Below are 24,684 nucleotides of genomic sequence, written 5' to 3' on the forward strand. Positions count from 1 at the left end.
TGGTGGTTCCCCCTTTTAAAGCTGCGGGGGTCCCCACTTTGTCAAAGCCACGTGGCTCTCCTTTCTATTGCCACAGCCACATGGTTCTCTCACATGTCCACAGTCGCATGATCCTCTCTGCACAATGGCCGAGGGAGTCTCCACTCAGGCAAAACTACATGGTTCCCTCTGCCAGGGCCCCAGCCATGTGATCCTCTCCCTCCAATGGCTGCCGCATCTGGGTTTAAATCCCTGCGCCAATCTTCCTCTGCAGCCCCATTTCCGACTCCTCCCACAATCGGCTACACTTGCCCGTACTCTCATATTTTTCCAGCTTTACTGGGCTGCCATCGTGAATCTGGGCTGGCGTGGGCCCCATGTCATGGAGCCAATCATCTTCAAGCTCCCACGCAGGCACTGTAACTTGGAGGACCTGCCCTCAGTTATGTCTTAGGAGGGAAGTTACTTCCATTCCCCTGGCTCAGAGCATGGCCACAGCTGTTTAACATATCTATGTAACCAGTTAAAGGTTATAGATATGTTAAATTACCACACCAGAGGTTAGCTGCAAAGCTGTTGCTATGCAAAACAGCTCTTAATGGTCCTGCTCCATTTGACCCTTTCCCCAACCCACATTAGTGTGGGGGGAGGGGCGAGGACATCCTAATATTTCCCCGGACACCTTGAGTTCTGGGCCGCATTCCAAATCCCTATTTGGGGCCCCCCTCTTGGCAGCACCCTGTTACAACTCTACATGTGGTCTCCCTTTCATGGCTGAATTAGTTTTCTTTCTTTTATTTATTTAAATTTATTGGGGTAACATTGGTTAATAATTTTGATGTAATAAATGTCCAAAGGAAGAAAGAAAGAAAGAAAGATCCTAATATGTAGAGAATTTTTACGAGTGTATTTGAGCCAAAGTAATGACAATTACCAGGAAGCAAAATCTCAACAGATTGAGAAAATGCTCTGGAGAAGCTTATTTTATACATTAGAATTAAAGAAGGAGGTGTGTGTGTGGGGGGGTGGTGAAATGAAATTCATTGATGGTAGATTAGGGAAGCCGGAGAAAGCAAAGTCGGGGGAATCTCTGAGACTGGATAGAGAGTAAACTGGAAAGCCCTGGTCGGTGGCTCAGCTGGTGGAGCGCTGTCCTGTGCACCAAAACATTGTGGGTTTGGTCCCAGGTGGGTGTGTATGAGAGGCGACTGATGGACTCTTCTCTTCCACATTATTGTTCCTCTCTCTTTCATTCTCTCTTCTTCCTTCTGTCTCTAAAATCAATGAAGATATCGTCCAGTGAGGATTAAAAAAAAAAAGAGCAAAATGGAGAGACACATACATCTTTTAATTGGTGGGTACAGTATAGTTAACCTTTGCAGCACACAGATGGTGTGTGGGAACAAGATAACAACTAAGGATTCTGTGGTCTTGTGTTCTGGTGAGAGGCTGTGCCCTGAGAGTTCTGGAAAAGGAGGATTACTCTGACATTCCAAAGGTAATGTGAAAGAAAATAGTCTCAGGGAAAGTAAAGACTGACTTTTGTCAAGGAAGCTACAGGCCTAGGACATGTGTACCCACCATGACTTGATTTAGTTAGGGATTTTTATGTTCAGACTATCCTATTATAGGAGGGTGCAGCCAGAGGGTCCCCCCAAAAAGGATTTGTAATGGGGTCCAGAACTCAAGGTGTCCAGATTTTAGGATTTCCTCACCCCCCGCCCCCCACCTCAGGTGTGGGTTGGGGGAAGGGACAAATGGAGCAGGGCCATTGAGAGCTGTTTCCAATAGCAACAGCCTTGCAGCTACCCTCTGGCATGGTCATTTAACAAATCTATGGCCTTTGGCTGGTTACATAGATATGTTAAATAGCTCTGGCCAAGTTCTGAGCCAGGGGAATGGAAGTAACTTCCACACCAAGACTTAACTGGGGGGCAGGTCACGTGAGTTACAGTGCCTGCATGGGAGCTTGGAGATCATTGGTTCCATGACATGGGGCCACACCTGCCCAGACCCACGATGGCAGCCCAGTAAAGCTGGAAGGATATAAGTTCTGGCATGTGAGACTGGGTGTGGGAGGAGTCCGAAATGGGGCTGCTGAGGAAGATTGGTGTGGGGATTTAGAACCCCAGACTCGGCAGTCATGGGGAGAGAGAACCATGTGGTTTTGGCTGAGTGGAGACTCCTGTAGCCGTGTAAGTGATAGGGGTTTAAGACTTGGGAAAATTTAGCTTAAGGTAAATAGTCATAAATCTAGCAAGTAATGTGTATGTTAAGTTTTGTTTCAGTAACTACAGATAAGGCCCATCCTGGTGCCTGGGATTCAGCAGTTGACCTCTTGGGTCACTGGCTGGAGATTACCTCATCTAGAGACACCTGTACCAGGAAGAAGCAAGCGACTACCCTTCCCCCTTGGAGGCAACTATTGAATTTCAAAGGCTTTCGCTGACACCTTGTTTGCCCTCCCCCAACCCCCTTATAAAAGATCTGGCTGGGAAAGAAATGACAAGATGGTTTGTTAGGGTATGAACCTGCCATCTTCTTGGATCGCTGGCCATCTGAATAAAGCGCCTGTAAAAGATTCAATCACTGTCATTGCTTATTGGATTTGGTAGTGACAGGCAGCCCGAACGCCGGTGTCTTTTCTGGTTACATAAGGAGAGGGACCATGTGGCTGTGGCAGTGAGGAGAACCACGTGCTTTGGCCAGAGTAGGGGGATCACCCCCCCCCCCCCCAACCCCGCCCCCGGCAGCCATGAGAAGAATCACCACACAGCTTCAGTGGAGAACCACCACTCGGCTTTAGCTGGAGATCCCGGCAACACAGCCGATGGTGCTGGGAACCGAGGAAGTCCTGCCAGCCGAGCATGGATTACCAGGAAGAACCAGGCGCTGCCTGAGCCATGGACTTCTATTTCTTTTCCTGAGATACAGTACCCCAGACTGGGCAAAGGGGGAAGGAAGGACTGTATGTGTTTGTGGGTGTTTTAAGGGACTTTAGGATTTTAACAAAGACATTAAGTCATTACTCTTAAGTCTGTATAGCTTGAATAAATAATTCCTTTCCTTTTCACCAATCTCTAACATGGAGAGCTATACTTCTCTGGCATAGGGAAAGGTGAACATAGTACAGGGGGACCCCAGGAGAAACGGGGGTCAATTCCGTAGCATTGTGGGACCCTCTTCCCTGGTGGCCAATCAGGGAAAATCATGGGAGACCACATGTGCAATAGCTTTAAAGTAATACAACTACTTGTACATGTGCAGTAAAGCCCACCAAAACTAGCCAGGAAGGATCCGCCCTGTAAGAATAAAGTCCCTCCAACCCATGAGGTCGATCTCTGCTTGGAGTTGGCCTGCTCCCATGTTCTCTTCTATAAACTCTGGGTGTTTGGTTCAATTCTTTGTCCTGATCACTAAGACCCTGGTTACCTGTGCCCACCTGTGACACTATGTTGTTACTTCGGTTGCTGAATCTGTAAGACCAACCATGCAGCCCGACCCCGACCCCGGCCCCGGGGCTTGTCAGGTTTAGTGTGTGGTCTTTTTTTTTTTGTCCACACTAACATTACATAAACTTCAAGTAAACAATTTTATAACACATCATCTGTTTATTGCATGGTGTGCTCACCTCCCTTAGTCTAGTCTGCCTCCATCACCATATATTCGACTCCCTTTACCGTCTTTATCCTCCCCCCACCATGGATTAATTTTCTCTTGCTGTGTAACAGATTGCCACAACTCCCAGGGGTTAGGAGTCCAGGCATCCTGGTCCTCTACTAGGGTCTCACAAGGCGTCAGCCAGGCTGTATCTGCAGCTGGAGAATGGGCTGGGAGGAATCTGCTTCCCACCTTACTCAGTCGCAGGAAGTTAATTTCCCTGTTGCAGCAGGGCAGAGGGCTCCAGCTTTGGCTGGCTGTTGGCCGAGGGTTCCGCTATTCCTAGAGGCTGCGTCAGTGCTTTGCTATTTGGGCTTCCCCAACATGCTTGCTTACTTCATCAAGCCCACAAGACAATCGGCAGTCTGTTAAGAAGTTTTATTAACATAAAGTGATCACAGGAGTGACATCCCAGCAAACTGCAGACCCTGCGGCTGCGGAGGGCCTTCTCCGTCTCCTCGCCCCTACCCCCCCCCACGCGAGAGGCGGGGCCAGGCGCTGGACCCGCCTCCTCTCCGCCCCTGGAGCGCGAGGCGCCGCCAGACTCACAGGCTCTGCGGGCGGAGAGCCGCGATGGCGGACGTGTCTGAGAGGAAGGTGCAGCTGTTCGTGCTGCTGGCCTTCGCCTCCGGAGTGCTTGTGGGCTGGCAGGCGAACCGGCTGCGGAGGCGCTACCTGGACTGGAGGAAGCGGAGACTGCAGGACAAGCTGGCGGTGACGCAGAAGAAGCTGGATCTGGCCTGACCTGGACGTCTGCTCCGCCGGCCCACACGCGCCCGCGCCGTCCTGCCCGCCCGGGTCCTCCCGCCGAAGCCAGCGGGCCGCTCGCTCCTCGCGGAGTGTCGGTGAGCAGCACGTGGTGCGGCCGTCTGGGGAGGCTCTGGAGTGGGACGGGCGGCAGGCGGCAGCTCGCGGGAGACGGCTGGCCCGCCGCCCACGCCAGAAGGAGGAAGCTGTTTCCCCTTAGTTTGCAGTGGTGTCCTAGTTCAGTTAAGTGCGTGTATTTACTGGGAATTGCCACGTGCGATGTCACCACATTCAACTTAAAGTACTAGTACTGGAGAGAAGGAAAGGAAAAAGGAGGTCTGACCGAGGTGTCCCTGCCACCTTTTACCCCCTTCTCATTCTTGCCAATAATTTCCTTGGTAGCACCGTAGTCTCTGCATTAGTGTTTTGTAAACTCCAGTCTGAATCCCTGGGTTATTGGCAACCTGGCAAAGTGGAAAGGGCAATGGCCTGGAAGTCTCGTCTTGCATCTAATCCTGGCTTTTTTATGGGGGCTGTGCAAATGTTTGGGGTCTCAGTAACTCTACAATAGGATAATTTCAAGTTAATGATTATGTATTTCTCAATTTTTTTCTCTTTTCTGTTTTCAATAGCTTGTTGAAGATGGATATTGAGCACTGGACAGACATTACTTCTTGCATTTATAAGTCAATTTTATTTAAAAAATAAAAATTTAAACATCTTTGAACTTTTTTTAAAAAAGGAAGAGGAATATGCTGGCCATGCAGTTCCCTGCATCAGGAGAGCTGGATTTTCAAAAATTTGTTAGTGTCTCGAGCAGATACCTTGTTTCTTAAGGAATCTTTGCTTCCATGGTACAATTGTGAAACATAGTTGCCTTGGGCACTATTATGAATCCTTTTGGATAGTTGTTTTACTGGACCTGGTGAAGAACTTAATCGGCTATGTAAAAATAACTGAGGTAATGGCGGTGTATTTAAGGCATTTGTGCTTCCAGGAGTGACAACTTAATCTAAGTACAGAGTATATGTTTTTATCGGCAAAAGTTTCATTTGTGTCATTATGGAATAGGTATGTGAAGGAGAAACCCTCTTGAATAGAGCTTGGTGATAAATCCCAACTGTATCTAAAAATCAAGAGCAAGTGATCAAGGCCCTGGTTGTCTTTGGATCTACAAGACGTGTTTTCTAGAACACTGACCTTGTTCATTCCTGTATAGATTAATTTTGTGTCTTAGCCAATGTAATGGCAGCTCCATGTTAACAAGAAAATTTAGAAAAGTTGTTTCCACAGAAAGCTTTATTTTTTCCATTTTACTGGAGCCTTATGCTTTGTTACTTCCAACCTTAAGTTCATTCTGTGAACGCAGTACTGAAGGACTGAAATGCTAGTTCTTACAGCTCTGTCCCATTTGGGCTGCAGTTTGCTGAAGTATCCCAGTCACCACTGCTCACTGAGGCTCCAGGAGTTGAGGCTCTTTGAGATGAGGTGGGTTTCTTGAGGCACATGGTGCTCCCAGACTGTTGGTTTATGCCCGATTAAGGTCTAGGTTACAGCCAGATGTGCCTGTTTGGGCCTGTTCATGTGCCATGTTCCTGGTGGATCTGATTGTTCCAGTGTTGCTCCCTTTCCTATTATGTGTAGCCCACTGACACACTCATCTCCCTCTGCTGTCTCACCTCAATGTTGTGTCATCCCTGCCCCTCTGGGCCTGTGCTGCTCTCCCCCCCCACCCCCCCCAAGTCCTGACTAGCTGCTTATGTGGTTTTCAGCTACACCATGCCACTCTTAATTGTTCCCTTGTTTTCTGCTTGCTGCCTCTTTACACCATGGCTCTGTGTCCCCAGCTCCGTTGGTGGGCAGTTCCCCTTAACATTCCGTCACCATTTCTCCTCTAGCACTCTATCTCATGCCCTTCTTTAGTGTGATTGTTTTTTCCTCCTAAAAATGCTGTCTCACTTGGAGATGTTACTTTTCCCATGTTAGCTAAAATTGGCAATGAAGAGGTTGGGAGATGGGTTAGGATGCCAGTCATGCACCCTGGAAATGACAGACTTCACTCATCAAAATACACGACCCCTCCCAACCCCACCATTTTGATATTGATGCTGTCCCAGGACTCAGGGAATAAATGCTTGTAACTCTGAATATGGTATAAAGACATATAAAATCAAAGCCATCTTTCCCATCCTTCTCATTGCTCATATGTATACTCATATGCTGGGGGTTTATTTTTCCCAACACAGTTAAATTATATTCATGATCCTGTAACTTTTCCATTTCTATTATATGAAAATCTCTATAAATCAGATAGAGGATAATTTTTCCTCAATTTATTTATAGACATTTAAAATAAATAAGGATTTAGCCCTGGCTGCTGTGGCTCAGTGGATTGAGTGCTGACCTGTGAAACAAAGGGTTGCTGGTTCAATTCCCAGTGGGGCACATGCCTGGGTTTTGGGCCATGTCCCCAGCAGGGGGTGCACAAGAGGCAAACACATTGATGTTTCTCTCCCTCTTCCTCTTTTCCCCTCTCTCTAAAAATAAATAAAATCTTTAAAATAAATAAGGGTTTCATAAATGATGAATTGTCTTTAGTGCAATTTTTTTCTTTTTTACCTCTTACAAGATCACTTAGGAATACTAATTTATCAGTACAACTTTGGGAAAATAGGCAGTATCTACTAAACTTGAACATAAAATGCCCCGTGGCCCAACACAGCACATATGTAAATAGTAGCACTAGTTATAATAGCCATAAACCACCCACATGCTCAGCAGCAGCAGAAGGGATGAGTATATCACAGTGAAATACCAGGATGAACAAACTATAAGACAGTGATACAAGTGTATCTCAAGCATGTTGAGTGACAAGCCATACAAACCACCAGGACACTACAATTCCACTGCACAGTTGAAGTTTTTGCTTTTAGCACTTTGGGTAATGTTCACTTTTGATGTGTATGTGTGTGGTGGGGGTGGAGGTGGATAGGACCTAGGAGGGAAGGACTACTAGGGTGCTAGTAATGTTTTGTATCCTAATCTGGGTGATGTTACGTGGGGGTGTGTTCAGTGTGAAAATCAGTGAGGTGGACATTTGTCACTTTATGATATACTTGAAGATAAAAACTAAACATAAATAACATGGCAATTGGGCCTGTGGAATCAAGTTGTGTATGGTACTGGAGAACGTTTATATTAGGGTGGTTCATCATTTGAAAAGTGAGCTCAGATCATTTTTACTCAGTGTTGTGGAGTTTGGGAATTGGATTTATAGGATCCAGTCCCACTTGGGGGAAATGTTATTACAATTTGAGAGTAGATGTAAAGTGCAGATCGTAATTATTTGCTCACAGGCTTGCTGTAGGACAGAATCACTATCTTCACAGAAATGCAAGTAGAATGAAATGAAACTTCAGCATTACCCCCAATTGCAAAGAACTAATAACTGCCTCTTGAAAACAGACTATGCAGCAGAATCGTGTATTCCATGAGGGCCATAGAGGAAAGCTATCCTTGCAGTAAGTTTAAGTTTAGATGCTTACATGGCATCTTAAGCAAAACTGGCATCAGAAAATTAGTGGCGTAACAGAGGGATCCAGCAGGCATATGGCAATAGTGCAGTATTGCGGGTTGTGCAGTTTTGGAGACGGTGAGAATCCCCTCACCTCCACTCACGGCCTTCGGGTTGGCCAGGAAAAAATGACCAACAGCGCTGGGCGCCTGAGAGCTCCTGGACTGCAACGGCAGGGGATAAGTGACAGAGCACCACGGCCGGCAATTTTTATGCTAGCTCGCGAGTGTGAGGCTCTGAGGAGGACGCGAGCTGATGGCGTCACCCAGTGACGTCACTGTGGGGGGGTCGGTGGCGGTTTCCTTGACGACCAGCTCGCGCCACCAGCAGAGGCGAGGAGATGCTGGCTTGGCGGCCTCGCAATTCCCTGCAGTCCTTGCAGCGCCAGGGCCGGGAGCTGAAGCAGCAGGTACGTCTGGCTGTACTCGGGGCCTGAGTCGTGAGGCGGCCCGGCCTCTGGCGGGGCGAAAGCTGGGTGTCCGAATCCTGGGAGCCACCCAGATCCACGGGCGACACTCCCAGCTATAACGCTTGCATCTCAGCATCCCTGACAGAACCCGGGTTCTGACTCCTCTTCCTCCCAACCCGACCCCAGGGACCGACCCTCCGGAAGCGGTGACGTTTGACTGAGCACCCTCACCCTAACATTTCCCTCTCCGAACCTGACACCTCCCTTACCCACCTCAACTCGGAATCTAACCTTTTAACAGTAACCGTTTCCAGTCTTCTTTGCGCCCACCACCACTCTGCGGTCTCTAGACTCCCTTCCCGCCGGCCTTCCTCCAACGGAGGCAGTTAGTGCATTGCTGAACTCAAGCGCACTGGAAATAGAGTAATGTGTAAGAACAAAGGACTTGAACTAAAGGAGACATGCAAGTAATTAAGATACACAAGAAACGTTAACTTCAGAGATAGTCAAGCAATTGCAAAGGAGAGATAACTACCATCTTTTTAAAAAATCACAGTCCTCAGTGCTGGGGAGGCTGATGGAACAGACACCTGCATGCACTGCTGCGGTCTGTAAGGTACAGCAACTCTGCAAAGCAGTTGGACGAGGTGTAGCAAATTTTCATGCTCCTAGACTGGGTGATTACATTTCCAGGACATTACCGTACATATTTTTTTAAAAAATTGGGACTGATATTAATACATAAAAGTGTTCATCACAGTATTAGTCATCAGAAAAAAGACTGGATACAACTTAAATGCTCAGTAATGGAGAATGGATAAATAACTTGGGAGGGGCTATAACTGATTAAAATTTTGTTAGAGATTTTAATGTATTAGGGAAACTGTGATAAAATATCAGTTTAGAAAAACAAATTAGAATATACAGTGTTTCAATAAGATGTAGTCATATGTAGTCACATATGGAGGAAACATGCTAGAATGGTAACTGGTAGCATGCTCATGATTATTATGTTTCTCTGAAAACATTTTGATATTTTCATGATTTTGAATACCAAATGTATATTACCTGAAAAATAAAAAAGAGTTGTTTATTTTCTGAAATTCCTATTTTACTTTGCTAATTTAACTTTTTTTCCATTTCATCTGTTGCCGAGTGTTGTTTCCACTAAATAAGATGATTTTATAATCTATGACAGACAGGAGATTTATTGAATGCTCATATGTTATCCAGTTTGGGACTCTCATTTAAAAAGTACCAAAGATTTGATGAATAAATATTTCTAAAGTAACTTTACTGGGATTATAGTGGTGCAACAAAAACACAATACTCTTCTGGTAAAACTGAAACTTGGTGAGGCGTTTACTTAAGATGAGCTTTGGCTAGATGTTTAAAATGGTTCTGTATCTAGTTATAATTCAGTGGAACATTCAGAGAGAACCAGGAAAAGTTTGAGGTGTAAACTACCAAAATTGTTATTAAAACAAAGATGAAACAAAACAAACTATTGACAAGGATTGTTCCACCCAGAGAATTAGCTCAGGAGCCTTGCATACCCTGGTGTCTAGGAAGAGCTCTCCAATAGTGTGAGCTCATTCTTCTCTGTCCCCACAGAGGGCACCTAAAGTGAAACACAGAACAGATTTCTACTTGGTGTCCAGGAGACAACAGCACAACTGGTTCATGCCTGAGATGACCACTGTCATCAAGTGTATGCGTGTTGTAATAACACTCAGACAGATGAAAAATGGCAAGAGTAGATGCCCTGGCTGGTATAGCTCAGTAGATTGAGCTCGGACTATGAACCAAAGGGTCACTGGTTTGATTCCCAGTCAGGACACATGCCTGGGTTGCAGGCCAGGTCCCCAGTGGGGGGCCATGTGAGAGGCAATCACACATTGATGTTTCTCTCCATCTCTCCCTCCCTTCCCCCTCTCTAAATAAATAAATAAAAAATCTAAAAAAAAGAGTAGTGAATTAAAAAAAGTAAGCTCAAAAAATAGCAAGAGTAGAGAAGCTAGTGGACTTTTATTTCTCTTCATCTACTGTGTCTTCACATCATTTAAAGAAAGAACCCAACAGAAGTATATAGCTCCGTTTTGGATACATTGACAAAGTTACATGTAGTGTTTGGAAAACATGAAGTCAAGGTGTAAGACCTAAGAGTGAGGACAAACAAACGTGGTATATTCATACAGTGAATACTAAGCGATAAGAAGGAACAAACTAATGATGCACAACAAACAATATAGAATTATCTCAAAAATATGTTGTGTGAAAGGGTCACACAAAAGGATACAGCCCTGACTTGTGTGGCTCAGTTGTCCTGCAAAGTGAAAGGTTGCTTGTTTGATTCCTGGTTAGGGCACATGCCTGGGTTGCGGGCTCATACAAGAGGAAACCGACCGATGTTTCTTTCTCATATGGATGTTTCCCTCTTTTTTTCCCCCTCCCTTCCTCTCTCTCTGGAAAATAACTGTGTGTGTGTGTATATATATATGCATATATATATATATATATATATATATATATATATATAAAGAATACATATTTCCTGGGAACATTCTGGGGTAATGATATGTTGATGGGATTGGGTCACATGGGTGTATACAGATGCTTATTTAAGATATGTACATTTCATTGTATGTAGGTTTTACATAAAAAATCAAACTCTAGTTAGTGATACCCATGGTGTATTATTTAGGGGGAAATTTATTGATGATTGCAGTTTACTTTGAAATGCATAAAAAATAAGAGACAGATGAATAGATAGATCAAATAAAAGGGTATAAATATAGTAAAATGTTAATGGTAGAATCTAGCTGGTAGGTATATGGGTGTTCACTATGAAATTCGATTTTATTATATGTGTTCATCATAAAGTATTGGGAAAAGATTACAATTTTATTTCCAAGGTTATATTGTATTTGAGAATATGAATGTTTATGTTTATTGTAGGTTGATAGTTTGCTTTCTGAAAGTCGATCGAAAGGAGCTCTAGAAGCCAGTAAAAGACGAGATATGTACCAAAGGTAAAGCATACTAAATTTCATAAGTTTTCCAGAAACTGTTTTGTACTTCAAATGAGCTGTGTTTATAGTGTAGAAACTGTTTGAGACAATTTCTTTTGTTATTTTTATTAGTACAGTTTTTAAAAGGATAAAATAATAATGAGAAATAATACTGAGGTAACAATGAAATTTTTCAAAATGTATTTTAAAATATTACTTGCAACTATATCAAGTCTAAATATTGGAATGATAAAGTTAAATAATTACAAATGTTAAAAGGAGAAAATTTATTTTATACTCTTATAAACCAAGCAGTGTGGTCCTCACTCTAAAAACTTTTTCTTAATTTTCACAGAAACACCATGAGAAAATTAAAGTTCACAGTGGTTAGTTACTTTGTCTAGCATTATTTTGCTATCTGACATATTTGTCTGACTATACTTTTCTATAAGACACTAAAGTATGAAGACAATAAAGATGTTTTAAGTTTGCTAAGGAATGCAGGATTCAGTCCAGCAAGAGAAGGAATGTCACTGAAGTAGTGGAGATGCAGGCCTTGGTCCATGTGAATCCAATGGGAGAATCACATCATGGTATAACTTGGATCTACTAGAAACCACTCTACACCTGAAGGTTGTACACTTGCTTTTGTGATAGCAACTGCACAGAACTGCTCCGAGTGAACATTGGTGGCTTAGGCAGGATTACGGTAGGGTCCATGGCTTGTGTAGTCCCAGATCCTGTGACCTGGTCAGAAACCTGTCTATTAACAATTTCTGAGGTAGGAAAACTGCTCTGTTGGTGGATGTTTTTATGTGTGTATTTTTTTTTGAGAATTTTTATGTATTTATTTGAACCAAACTGAAGACAATGCTGAGAACCAAGATTTCAAATGCACCTGGTGGATAAGTGTTTTTGTTTTCTTTTGACTTTTTAAAAAAATCATTGGAAGAGTTTAAAATTAAATAGAGTTTAAAAGTATATAGTCATGATGGAATATATTGAATTAGGTTACTAATTCTTTTGTATTAAGTTTAGGACATCATTAAGATAATCTGTGTTTGGGGTATTTAAAGAGCTTATAACATTCAAAAGAACATGAGAGTCATTCTACTAGTTTAAATAATTCATTAGAATTATTTGAAAAATATTTACTTAAGTCAGGCATTCAAAGTGCTTAAAAGCAAAATTAAGTTTATCTGAATTTTAAAACGTCTAAAGGAATTTAATTAACTACGTTTGTTAGTAGGATTGATTTTTTAAAAGGAATTTATGTCAAGTTGAATTAATTAAACAAAAATGAAAGAAAATATGTGGGTGATTTAACCTGCTTTACTAGATTTTACTTTTGTAAGTATATTTTATTGATTAGGCTATTATGGTTTTCCCAATTTTTTCCCTGTTTATCCTCCCTCTGCCCTGCACCCCACAACCCTCCAGCTCCCTCTCCCTGCTTAGTTCTGTCCATGGGTTGTACATATAAATTCTTTGACTTCTCTGTTTTCTATACTATTCTTAACTTCTCCCCTGGTATTTTATGCATACTAATTATGCTGCTTCTTTCCTGTACTTCCCCCCATTCCATCCCCCATCCCCTACCCACCAATAACCCTCCATGTGATGTCCATTTCTCTTGATTCTGTTCCTGTTCTAGTTGTTTGCTTAGTTTTTTTTCATTTTTTTTTTTAGGTTCAGTTATTGATAGTTATGAGTTTGTTGTCATCTTACTGTTCAGAGTTTTTGATCATCTTATGTTTCTGAGATAAGTCCCTTTAACCTTTCATATAATTAGGGCCTGGTAATGATGAACTCCTTTAACTTGACCTTATCTGGGAAGCACATTATCTGCCCTTCCATTCTAAATGATGGCTTTGCTGGTTAGAGTAATCTTGGATGTAGGTCCTTGCCTTTCATGACTTGGAGTACTTCTTTCCAGCCCTTCTTGCCTATAAGGTTTCTTTTGATAAATCAGCTGATAATGTTATGGGAACTTCTTTGTAGGTAATTCTCTCCTTTCCTCTTGCTGCTTTTAAGATTCTCTCTTTATCTGTAATTTTGGGTAACTTAATGATGATGTGCCTTGGTGTGTTCCTCCTTGGGTCCAATTTCTTTGGGACTCTTTGAACTTCCTGGATTTCCTGGAAGTCTATTTCCTTTGCCAAATTGGGGCATTTTCTTTCATTATTTGTTCAACTCAGTTTTCAATCTCTTGCTCTTCTTCTTCTCCTTCTGTCACCCCTATGATCCAGATGTTGGAATGTTTAAAGTTGTTCCAGAGGTTCCTAAGCCTCTTCATATTTTTGAATTCTTTTTTCTTCATTCTGCTCTGGTTGAATGTTTATTTCTTCTTTTTGCTCCAAATCGTTGATTTGAGTCCCAGTTTCCTTCTCTTCACTGTTGGTTCCCTGTATATTTTTCTTTATTTCACTTTGTATAGCCTTCACTTCTTCCTTTATTTTGTGGCCATACTCAATCATTTCTGTGAGTATCCTGCTTACCAGTGTTTTGAACTCTTCATCAGATAGGTTGGCTATCTCCTTGTCGCTGAGGTCTTTTTCTAGAGTTTTGATCTGTTCTTTCATTTGGACCATATTTTTTTTTTTTTTTTTTTGTCTAGGTACACCTGTTACATGGTAAGGGGCAGGGCCTTAGATATTGGCTAGGGTGGGGCAACCCCCTTTGCAGCTTTGTGGCTATATGTGGGGGAGGGATCCAAAAGAGAACATTGTTGCTTTCTCAGCTTTCTCTCTGCTTTTAGTCACTTCTTCCACTACCCACGAGTGAATTGCACCTTTCTGGTGCTGATTCCCTGGTGAGTAGGTTTGTGTACATTCTAGGATCCTGTGGGCCTCTCCAACAAACTCTCCTGTGAGGCTGAGAGTTACTCCCACTAGTGCATCCCCCACAGATTTTTACAGCTAGAGGTTTTGAGACTTTATTTCCCTGAGCTGGAACTCTAGGTTGTGTGGTCTCTCTTGCTTCCCAGTTGTTCCTCCTGGTTTATCTGCACACAAATGTGGTACTGCCTGGTCCTCTAGCAGCTACCTCACTGCACGTCCTTTCTGCCCTGGGTGCCTGTCTCCTCCCCTCCTACCAGTCTGGTTGAATGTTTCTTCTTTAACTCCTTGATTGTTGGGCTTCTGTACAGTTCAATTTTCTGTCAGTTATGGTTGTTTTTTTTGTTGTTGTTGTTTTTAGATTGGTGGTTGTCTTTTTTGTTGTGTAAGGAAGTGAAATGTATCTACCTACACCTCCAGCTTTGCCAGAAGTGTGTTCACCTTTTAGAACCACCTCCCTTTCTCCATCTGGGGGGAGTGTGGTTCTGAGGCTCTAATGAGGTGATGCCTGTAAACTATTTAGAATTCTGCTTGGGGCTCAATACTTTTGAGCTGTTATCATCATTCTTAGAGTGTCCTCTTGGCTAGGTCCTAGTTTTGTGGATTTTAGAGTGGGAGAAGCACTTCAAGTCAAGTGCTTTCTTTATTTTAGAGTCAGGGTACTGAAGCCCAGAGTCACTGAAGCTTTCTGAGCTTTGGTTATCACATCTGTGTACCCTAGAGCTGGGCTGTAAGGATCCTGAACTAATGGGTGGAAAAGCATTTACATGTGGATTTGTAAACATAAGCCATACAGTCGCTAACTGCCTTGCCTGTTTAAAGACTTATGTATGCTTTTACAAAGTAACTTTTTGGTTTTGACAATAGAAAAACCATTTTTTTCTCTCTTTTTAAACATTTAGATGTATCCAATTAAAACAGGCAATTGATGAAAATAAAAATGCTCTTCAAAAATTAAACAAAGTAAGTATTATGGTTAATCATATTAGAGAAAATCTGTTTTCACAAATATTTTCAAGGAGTGGGAATTCATTAGATGGGGAATTCTGGGTCTGCATCAGTGATGATGTCTGACTGCTCAGTGCTGACTCCCTGACAGATTCACTGAGTGTGAGCTTGGGAGCAGGAAAGCCCGGGCTCCAAATGCCAATAAAAGTGCAGCTTAATACACTCAGTCATCACTGAGGACTCAGAAAGTCCAGGAAGAAGCTATTTTTGTTTTTGCATTGTGTAAGTTTTATAGTTCAGGATTGTTTTAATTTGCATTACTTGTGGGGGAGAGGGAGGGAGGAGGGAGGGAGGGAGACACACACATACATACCACAATGGGTATAACCTGCCCTGAGGGAAAGTGGTAAAGAAGCTGTTTATGTCAAGGGCAGCTCTGATGTTAGTGACTCTACTGTGCAGAAACAGGGGGAACTAGAACTTACTCTTGGCAGTCAGTCCCTTCAGGAGTTCTTTGAACATGAACCTCAGCTTCAGGTAGGTGCTAGGGCCAGACACTCACAAGCGTTTCAAGCAGAAGGCTGAAAGTCACATCCAAGTTATGACTGCAGCTGAGACAAGTGTCCCTGAGTGTCACTTCTGAATTTCTACAGTGACACAGAATTCTTTAATTTAGGAGGCAGACTGATGCTACATTTGAAAACTACCCTTGTTTCACCAATGAGGGAACAGGCTCCCAGAGGTGGCACAGTTTTCCCAAGAAGTGGCAGCACTGGGGTTGAAGCCTATCTTTACAACCAAAGCCACTCTCTGCCTGGAATGTAGCCCTTACCAAGCACACCTATAATTAGATGGTCTGTGATACCTAGCAAGGGAACACAACAAAAAACAAGTCATAATTTCATTTTTCATTTGGTTTACTTTCCAACCTAATCATCTGCATTTCTTTTCATCTTATTTCTCTAAGGGAGACCTAGACTCATTCTGAAATTTACTTTGTCTTCCACCACATAATGGAGTGTTTTCCCTTTTAAAAAATATATAGGAAACAGGTTTTTCAGTAAAATGGACTTATATTCTCTCCTAGGCTGATGAACCTGCACCTGTCGGAAACTATCATCAGAAAAAGGAGGAGGAGCTCAGTCTCTTGGATAAGCTGACTCACCAACTGCAGGAACTTGCCATATCCATAAGTAGAGAAAATAGAACTGAGTATGCTTCTTCCCTTATTTCTTTCAGATATTGTGTCACCAGCAGTTTTAATGTTTCATTCAGGAGACAGACACATGGCCCTGACAGAATCAATCAGCATTGGTTTACTGAGCATGGTAGAAAGTGTGAGAGCCCAGGAGAGATGTAAAGGACCTCAGTCCTGGTTGGTTGATATTCAGTGACTTCAGACAGCTGTTTTGATTATTAGTCCAGATTTTATAGCTGTTTCTGGTTAGAAGGTTAAGTCTGATACCAGTTACTCAGTAGTGGAAATTCTAGAGTCCTTGCACCTAGATTCTTAACATTTTCCCAGAATATAGTATAAAAATAAGGAAACAGCATTGAAGAGTCTGAATAGTTGATATTTTCCTTTCTGCTTTCCACAAATTAGGTTTGTGTATGACATCAGTATTTCTTTCTATTTTGCAAAGGCAAAGTAGAAAATATCCATTCCAGCAGAAAAACAGTGTAATTTCTGCCTTTAGTTTTTAAGGAATGTTTGTGAAAGGAGGAAATATGTAAGTAGATGATCCAAATAATTTTCTTCTTACACATGAACATTAATATTAAATAACATCCTTATTTTCATACATTTTTGCACATTTGTCTATTTACCTTTTCAGATCTCTGCTTGTTTCCCTAACTGGGTGATAAATTACCTGAGAGGAAATTATCACAGTTATGACTTTCCTTCTTTACATCTCTCATGGGATCTTACATTCTCTGCTTTACATCTTTGTAGGGACTCTACACAGCATTTTAGTAGTATGTTTGTGGGCCATTTTAAATGGCCAAATTACCACCAAAAAGCACAAAAGTTCAAAATCTGTGGCTCTAAATACACTACAAAAATGATGCTTGTTTACAGTATGAGAGCTGGGGAAAAAAAGGCAGAATGTCACCTTGTTCAACCTCAGCTGTGAACATGGCATTGGGCAACTCAGATTTTTTGCTGCTTTGCACACATTCATGAATGGCCACAAAACAACTGTGAGTGTTGATTTGGGGGTTACAGATAAATTTTAGCGAGTAGATGAATTTACAAATATGAAATCTGCAAATAATGACGATTGATTCTAAGAAGAAGTAGATATGTGACAACAGAGGCACAGGAATAGCTAAAATGTTTAGCAGGGTACATGGAATGATATCTTAAAGTTCTTTCATTTTTGGTGTAATGTAATATTAATGCAGATTAGACTATGATAAGGGATGCATATTGTAATACCTACAGCAATTACTACCAAATAAGATAAAGAAGTAGCTTTAAAAAGCCTACATAAATGATAAAAAGAAATGGTAAAAATGACTCCATTTTAATTTTAGAAAAATTTTTTATTTTTCAATTACAGTTGACATACATTGTTATACTAGTTTCAAGTTTACACCCCAGTGATTAGACATTACACGTATTACTAAGTGATCATCCTGATAAATCTCATACCCTTTGACACCATACCTACTTATTAGAATATTATTGACTTTATTCCCTAAGCTGTACTTTACATCCTCATGACTATTCTTTAACAACCAATTTGTACTTCCTACTCCCTTCACCTTTTTCACCCTTCCCCCCAACTCCCCTCCCATCTGGCAACTGTCAAAATGTTCTCTGTATGAGTCTGTTTTTGTTCTGCTTGTTCATTTTGTTTTTAGATTCAATTGTTGATAGGTATGTGTTTATTGCCATTTTACTGTTCATATTTTTTATCTTTTTTCTTCTTAAAGAAGGCCCTTTAACATTTCATATAATAATGGTTTAGTGGTGATGAATTCCTTTAGCTTTTTCTTGTCTTGAAACTTCTTTATTTTTTTATTCTAAATGATAGCTTTGCTGGGTAGAGTAATCTTGGCTGTAGGTCTCTGCTTTCATTACTTTGAATATTTCTTGCCAATCCCTTCTGGCCTTTTGAGTAATCAGCTGACAGTTTTATGGGAGCTCCCTTGTAGGTAACTAACTGTCTTTCTCTTGCTGCTTTTAAGATTCTTTTTTTGCCTTTAACCTTTGACATTTTAACTATGATATTTGTCTTTGGTGTGGGCCTCTTTGGGTTCATCTTGTTTTGGATTCTCTGCCCTTCCTAGACTTGTATGTCTATCTCCTTCACCAAGTTAGAGAAGTTTTCCATCATTATTTTTTTAACTAGGTTTTCAATTTCTGGTTCTCTCTCTTCTCCTCTGGCACCCCCATGATGTGAACACCGGTATGCTTGAAGTGGTCTCAGAGACTCCTTACACTTTCCTCATTTTTTTTTGGATTCTTTTCACTTTTTGCTGTTCTGATTTGGTGTTTTCTGCTTCCTTATCTTTCTGATTTCTGATTGGGTACTCTGCTTCATCTACTCCACTGTTGATTCCCTATAATTCGTTCTTCATTTCAGTTAATGTATTCTTCATTTGTGACTGGTTCATTTTTATTTTTTCTAGTTCCACTTTTATGTTTCCTATCTCTTTGTTGAAGTTCTCACTAAGTTCATTAATTCTTTCCCTAAGTTCATTGAGCATCCTTATAACCAGTATTTTGAACTCTGCATCTAGTAGATTGCTTGTCTTCATTTTGTTTAGTTTTTTTTTTGTTTATTTATATTGGTTTAATCCATGTCAAATGTAGTTTACAAAGGGAAAGGACTAGTACCTTTGTATAGAATATATAGACATAGCATTACACCATGGGGCCAGGGGAGGGGCAGGGAGACAACACTTTTCCCTGGGAATAGCAGCTCTAATCCCAGGAATGGTTCTGAGCAGAAGGCTAGGCAGAGGAGCACTCTCATCCAACCCCAATGTCAGCCTCTGCTGTAGCTCAGTTCCCATTTCTGTGTCTCTTCCCCCCCTAATTCCTTATAAAGAACCCCAGGAGCTAAGACTAAGGAGAGGATCATGTCCCTTGAGGCATATATTTATATACCACTGAACACTGAGCACGTGGTAGAGGGAAGGGACACCATGGGAGAGGGAGAGGCAGGCACCCCAAGAGGTGGATGGGCTGAGCTCCCAGCCAGCCCTGAAGGAGGCACTGCTTCCAGGTATTCTTAAAAGGAGAAGAAAAATCATACAACCAAAGGGGAGAGGAGGGCTGAGGGTGAGAAGTTATCCCATTCATACACAACATTGTAAACATACATGGTCTGTATTACATGTGCTTTAGTCTGGTGTTTGCATGTCTGTCTGTCAGGCAGTCTGGGGGCAGGATCTCAGGAGTCTTGCCCCGCTACCCTCCTCACTTACATCTACCTGCCTGCCCCACCTGGGGAATAGAACCTGGATTAATTATGGCCCCCAGTTTTGATGGGAGCCAGCAGGCAGGGCCTGGGCCTCAGCCTCCACTCTAGCTCCAGAGACCTGAATGTGTGTGTATGTGTGCACACACATGTATGTATAAGGGATAGGGTCACATCACAGAGGCAGGCAGGTGAGGCTGCTCAAGACAAAGCCTGCCTGAGATGTCTAGCTGACAAGTAGATTCTCTGCATCATTGAGGGCAGAGCTTCTTGGCAGGCAGGATCCACAGCCAGCATTCCTCACAGTGCACATGCCAACACTGGATAGACATTAGGGGCACTGAGTATTAGTCCATGTAGATGAGGCATTTGTAGTTGTCCCCATGGGTTAGCTGCCATTCAAGTTCACTGACCTGAGCCTTCAGGGCCTCAAATGTGGTCATAACTAAATCTTTGGTTATTTTATCAATATTGCTGTTCTTGTAGGTCTTATGCATGGCCTTTTGCTTGCTGCTCTCCCTGTTGCTGGTAGATGGCATCTCATCACTGGCCCATTTAGAGAACTCAGGTGTGATGTGTGTACTAGGAGGGCCACCATTTAGGACTGCCCCAGAGTGCCTGTCTGTCACTGGCTTTACCAGGCTCCTTGCCTGTGCAGGGGATGATGTCAGCCTCTGTGTATTGTGGTTTCCCATACTCCAGAATGTCATCCCCATCCACATCCAAGTCAGCATCACTGTCTGAATTTTCTTTGCTGCTGCACGTGATGAACCCAGAGCCTTGAAAACTTCCAGGAGAGTGGTGGCCCATATCTGCCTCTGCCTGCACCACTCATACTCCTCAAATGGTTGTTCTTCTCATGCTCGATGTCTACTGCATCATCCTCAGCCATGCAGGAGCCTTCTCTCCTAGAAAGGCAGCACTCCACATGCCTACTCATGTCCTGCTCTGATCCAACCAGGGGGCAGTTGCACAGGGGACATACCTGCCCTTCACCTTGCTGCCTCCATATCATTTTCCCAATGTGAGCATTTAGTCGGGTCTGCTGGTTGGCTCACACTCATAGGAAGGTTTCCTCCTTCCCTCTGGACCCTGTGCTCTGCCAACCATTCCAGGCCCTCAGCATAGCTGCAGGGCACTGCTGTAATGGGACGACTCGCCACATCATCACAGCCCAGGCTTCTGACACTCTGGGCCCCTTGAATGGCCAGCCAGTGAGGGCAGCATTGGGGGCAGATTCCCCCCTGCTTAGTTGTTTTTCTGGGATTTTGTTCTGTTCTTTTATTTAGGTCATATTTCTTTGTCTCCTCATTTTGGCAGCCTCCCTGTGTTTGTTTGTTTGTACAGTCATACCTCAGTACTCATCAGCTTCAGAACCCGTCATAACCTGTTCTCATCACATTTTGAAAAGAAAAAGTGTTTCAGCACTTGGCATTGCTTGGGACTCGTTGCTCTTGCTAGAACTTGTATGAGTCATTATAGCCCCACAAGAGAAAATGCTTCATCGTTTGGTGCTCATCAATTTTGGCACTTGTCATGAGTTCCGGAATGAATTAATGATGGGTACCGAGGTACCACTGTATTAGATAGAGCTGATATGCCTTCTGGGCTTGGTAGAATGGCCTTATATGGAAGGTATTCTGTAGGGCCCAGTGGCACAATAGGTTCCTGATTACCCAAGTAGGGCCTTGAAGTGCACCTACACCCTGTGTTGGCTGTATACACCCTCCTGTTGTAGTTGAGCCTTGGTTGCTATTGTCATGTCAATTAGGCTGATCAGCTGCAAGGGCTGGCTCTGACCATTGATCACCAACCTCTGACCACTGTGGAGGATCAGCTGTGCAGGGGCACACACCACAAAGCAAGACATGCTTCACTGGGGTTCTGGTGCCCTCTGAGCGTGTTGCTTCAGACCCCTTGAGTGTGTTGCTTACAGAGGTGGTGGGGTGGTGCTTCACCGTGGTCCAAAACTGTTCATGGGTGTTCTGGCTCTGGGACCTCTTGGGAGGTGCAGGCCAAAGTCAGCCATCACTTGTGTTCTGCCTGGGACTACCCAGCATGAATTACAAAGTTATCTACAGAGGGTGCTACTTGTGCTGGGCTCGGAGGTGCTCAGGCAAGGCCAAGATGTGAATGAAGGCCAGCTGCTGCCAGTGCCAAGCATGGGGCCATTTAGTGAGAGGTATGGGGCACGCTGAGGCCAGATGCTGATTTTTTAAAAGATTTTAAGAAAATCTAAAGCATGAGCCAAGACAGGTCAGTCATACGGAAATGCAACTGGAAACAGCTTGGGTGGGCCTGAAAGTTGGGTGGGGCAGGGCCTTGCAGAATCACCAGGGCAGGGCCAACAGTGTGAGCCAGGTTTATGGATACTCAGATTTGACGCCAGCCTGCTGCTCTCTGTGGGGAGGGCTCATCAAAGGAACAATGGCTTCTGCCAGCAGTTCTGTCTGCGAGAAAGCTGCCCCCTCAGCTCTTGCCATGATGCCAGATAATTCAGCTCCTCCCCATCTTCCCCTGGTGACTTTCAAGCTGCTGAAGCTCAGAGGGAGTGAGTCTGAGTATGTCCATGCATGGACCCTTTAATGCTGCAGTGACCATGGTCAAAAAATTACAGTGTAGATCACATGTATCTGAAAGAGACATTCATTACTAGTATGTGGTGATATGTGAAAAAAAAATCCTGTAAATCTGTGTTTATTTATATAATAAAATACATGATTTTTATTTGCAGTTACAATCTAGAAATTATTAAACAAAGAAATATAAAAATATAGAATAAAAATTTTTCTTCTCAAATAACAGAAACACGGCTATTGTTAAAAATTACAACAAAAAATGTCTTTAACATTAATTAATCAAAAGCTTCAATAGTTGGCTTTACAAAATGTTTGTAACCATCATCGCAAACAATACTGCTGTGCTCAAGGAAGAAGTCTTTCCACAACACTTACATAAATATTTTGATAAGAAACTCATTTTGGATGCATAGCACCTAACACATCTTTTTCTGCTTGTTGAGGGAGTCTTATCTATGTCGTCATTAGAATTTCCATTTGTGTTTGAAATTGATAAAGTTTCAGGTGTAAAGACTTATGCACACCTGGAGAGATTTCTGATTGCCTATTTATTTGTTCTGACACTGCATTATGAGATTTCTAATAAATATTCTGTGCCTGATTTTTACATTGCTGTTCAGCACATGAATAGTCTGAGCCTTCATTCCTGCAGTATTCAAAATTGTGTAGAATATAACCATTGGCATCTTCTGGTGTTCCTGGCCACATTATATGTACCTGTCACTGGGTCCACAGTGTCAACTCCTGATTTCATTTGGTTGTAATAGTCTATTATGTCAGGCTTTTGTGAATCTAAATTTATGGTGTCATAGAAATGCATACTTGAAACAAAAATTAAAATTTTTTCCCTTTTTGGGTATATGAGATACAAGTGTGCAATCTGCACTGAAAGGAAATAAGTTGGATTCTTTCAGCTTGTTTTTCAAAGACACAAATTCAGGGGGTACTTGGGATTCATTCTTACAAATAGCACCTATATTTGAAAGTTGCTTCTCTTTCAAGTCAGAGATAAGATTTATATCTGAACCTGTTATCTGCTGTACTCTTATGACCTGATGAGTACATGGGTTCTTCAATTCTCTTGATTACATCTGCAGGTTTATTACTAATCAAGTAAGGACCTTCAGCTGCTTACCAGCATTTATTTCAAGATTTCCTGTGTAATGTACTTTTGAATTGACCATAGCAAAAATTTTTATGCCATATTTACTGGGCTTGGATGGAATATGTTGTCTAAACCCACATTTGCCTCTAAATCCAGGTAACATTTCATCTGTTGTTACATTCTGTCACATAGGATAATATAATTTACAATTTTCTACAAATGCTGAGAAAATCTCTTTCACAGCCACTAATTTGTCCACTTTCAAGTGTTCTAAGTGGGTCAGTTTGTCGTCAAACCTGACACGATTATGAATAAATCTAAATGTCGGTACAGATATCATAAGTGTAAGAAGTTCAATCCCACTACCATCTGTAGCCCATGAATCCTACAAATTTAGCCAATTGCTGCAATGTAAACTAGCCAGATATGAGAGGCCTAAAAATGCTTTCAATCTGGTTTTGTCTATCTAGCATTTCTTTCTCATGAAAATCAGCTTCATATACAATCAATGTATTTATTTGTATATAATAAGATTAGATCTTATTTTATTTTGTGATAAAGCAGTTCAAGTGTCAAGTTCTATCTTGGCATTTTTTGCATTTGGCTGAACTAATGGAAGTTGACACAAAATATTCTGTGGCTGTTTTCTAATTTGTCTTCTTAACTGGATTTTTCCTCCATTCTTTACCCTTTCCAAAAAATACTGTTCATTCATGTCTAACTTATCTTCACTTTCTTCATTAGAAATACCTTACTCAGTATCCAAATCTTCTGAATGAACTTCCATATAATCGTCTTCTAAATCACTTTCATTTTCACATTTTACTCTATCATTCTCATCATCGGACTCGAGTAGCATTTGCTGCAGTTCTTCAACATCTCTTGGATTATTGAATTGATATATTTTTCCAGCCATTTTCAATAGGAAATGAAAAAACAAACACCACAACATCTACTTCAAAGTTCATGAAAACCAACAAAAAAACAAACAACTACACCAACACTGACTTGGAGTTTGCAGTATCTCAAGTACAATTCACCATAGAATATCACACATCTTTATGAAACACACATTATAACCAAACTGACGACTTAAACATTATGGTTTAACATTAGTCAAGTACAAATGCATAGCTAGTCATGACCTTGAACCTATGCACCTGATATATGTAGTAATATTTAAGAAAGAGTTTGTATCTCTCAGATCAGCTGTGACCTTTCCGGGGTTAGGAGAAACTGCCTGGGACTCCAGAAGCCTTCTGTCTCCCTTAGCCTCAATCCTTGCTGGTTTCTACAGCCAGAAGTTATGGGGACTTCTCTTCCTGCCACTGGGCTGGAGTGCATAGTGTGGGGCTTGGACCCCTCATTCCTTAGGGGGACCTCCATAGCCAAGATGTCCCTT

The 24,684-nt window shown here is 42.2% G+C and overlaps 2 protein-coding genes and 1 pseudogene across 5 annotated transcripts in view; 2 read left to right on the forward strand and 1 right to left on the reverse strand.

Annotated features, from left to right (window-relative positions):
• The first annotated feature begins 4,154 nt into the window (after window positions 1-4,154).
• MTLN (mitoregulin) lies at window positions 4,155-5,109 on the forward strand. Its single transcript, XM_036028334.1, has 2 exons — window positions 4,155-4,484; window positions 5,019-5,109. The coding sequence occupies exon 1, from the start codon at window positions 4,213-4,215 to the stop codon at window positions 4,381-4,383; it is 171 nt and encodes a 56-aa protein (XP_035884227.1). The 5' UTR covers window positions 4,155-4,212; the 3' UTR covers window positions 4,384-4,484; window positions 5,019-5,109.
• Window positions 5,110-7,821: 2,712 nt separating this feature from the next.
• NPHP1 (nephrocystin 1) overlaps window positions 7,822-24,684 on the forward strand; it is a 74,259-nt gene continuing 57,396 nt past the window's right edge. The window contains exons 1-4 of one of the 4 annotated variants that reach the window (XM_036028331.1): window positions 7,822-8,369; window positions 11,328-11,401; window positions 15,120-15,180; window positions 16,253-16,377. In XM_036028331.1, the coding sequence (XP_035884224.1) occupies window positions 8,301-8,369; window positions 11,328-11,401; window positions 15,120-15,180; window positions 16,253-16,377 (329 nt within the window). In that variant the 5' untranslated portion in view covers window positions 7,822-8,300. Of the gene's footprint in view, window positions 8,370-11,327; window positions 11,402-15,119; window positions 15,181-16,252; window positions 16,378-24,684 lie in introns of those variants that run through there. The other 3 variants (XM_036028332.1, XM_036028330.1, XM_036028333.1) reach the window with 3 other exon arrangements.
• LOC114499472 lies at window positions 19,850-20,801 on the reverse strand (annotated as a pseudogene).

This window comes from Phyllostomus discolor, chromosome 6, assembly GCF_004126475.2.
Source record: "Phyllostomus discolor isolate MPI-MPIP mPhyDis1 chromosome 6, mPhyDis1.pri.v3, whole genome shotgun sequence".
Lineage (NCBI taxonomy): Eukaryota > Metazoa > Chordata > Mammalia > Chiroptera > Phyllostomidae > Phyllostomus > Phyllostomus discolor.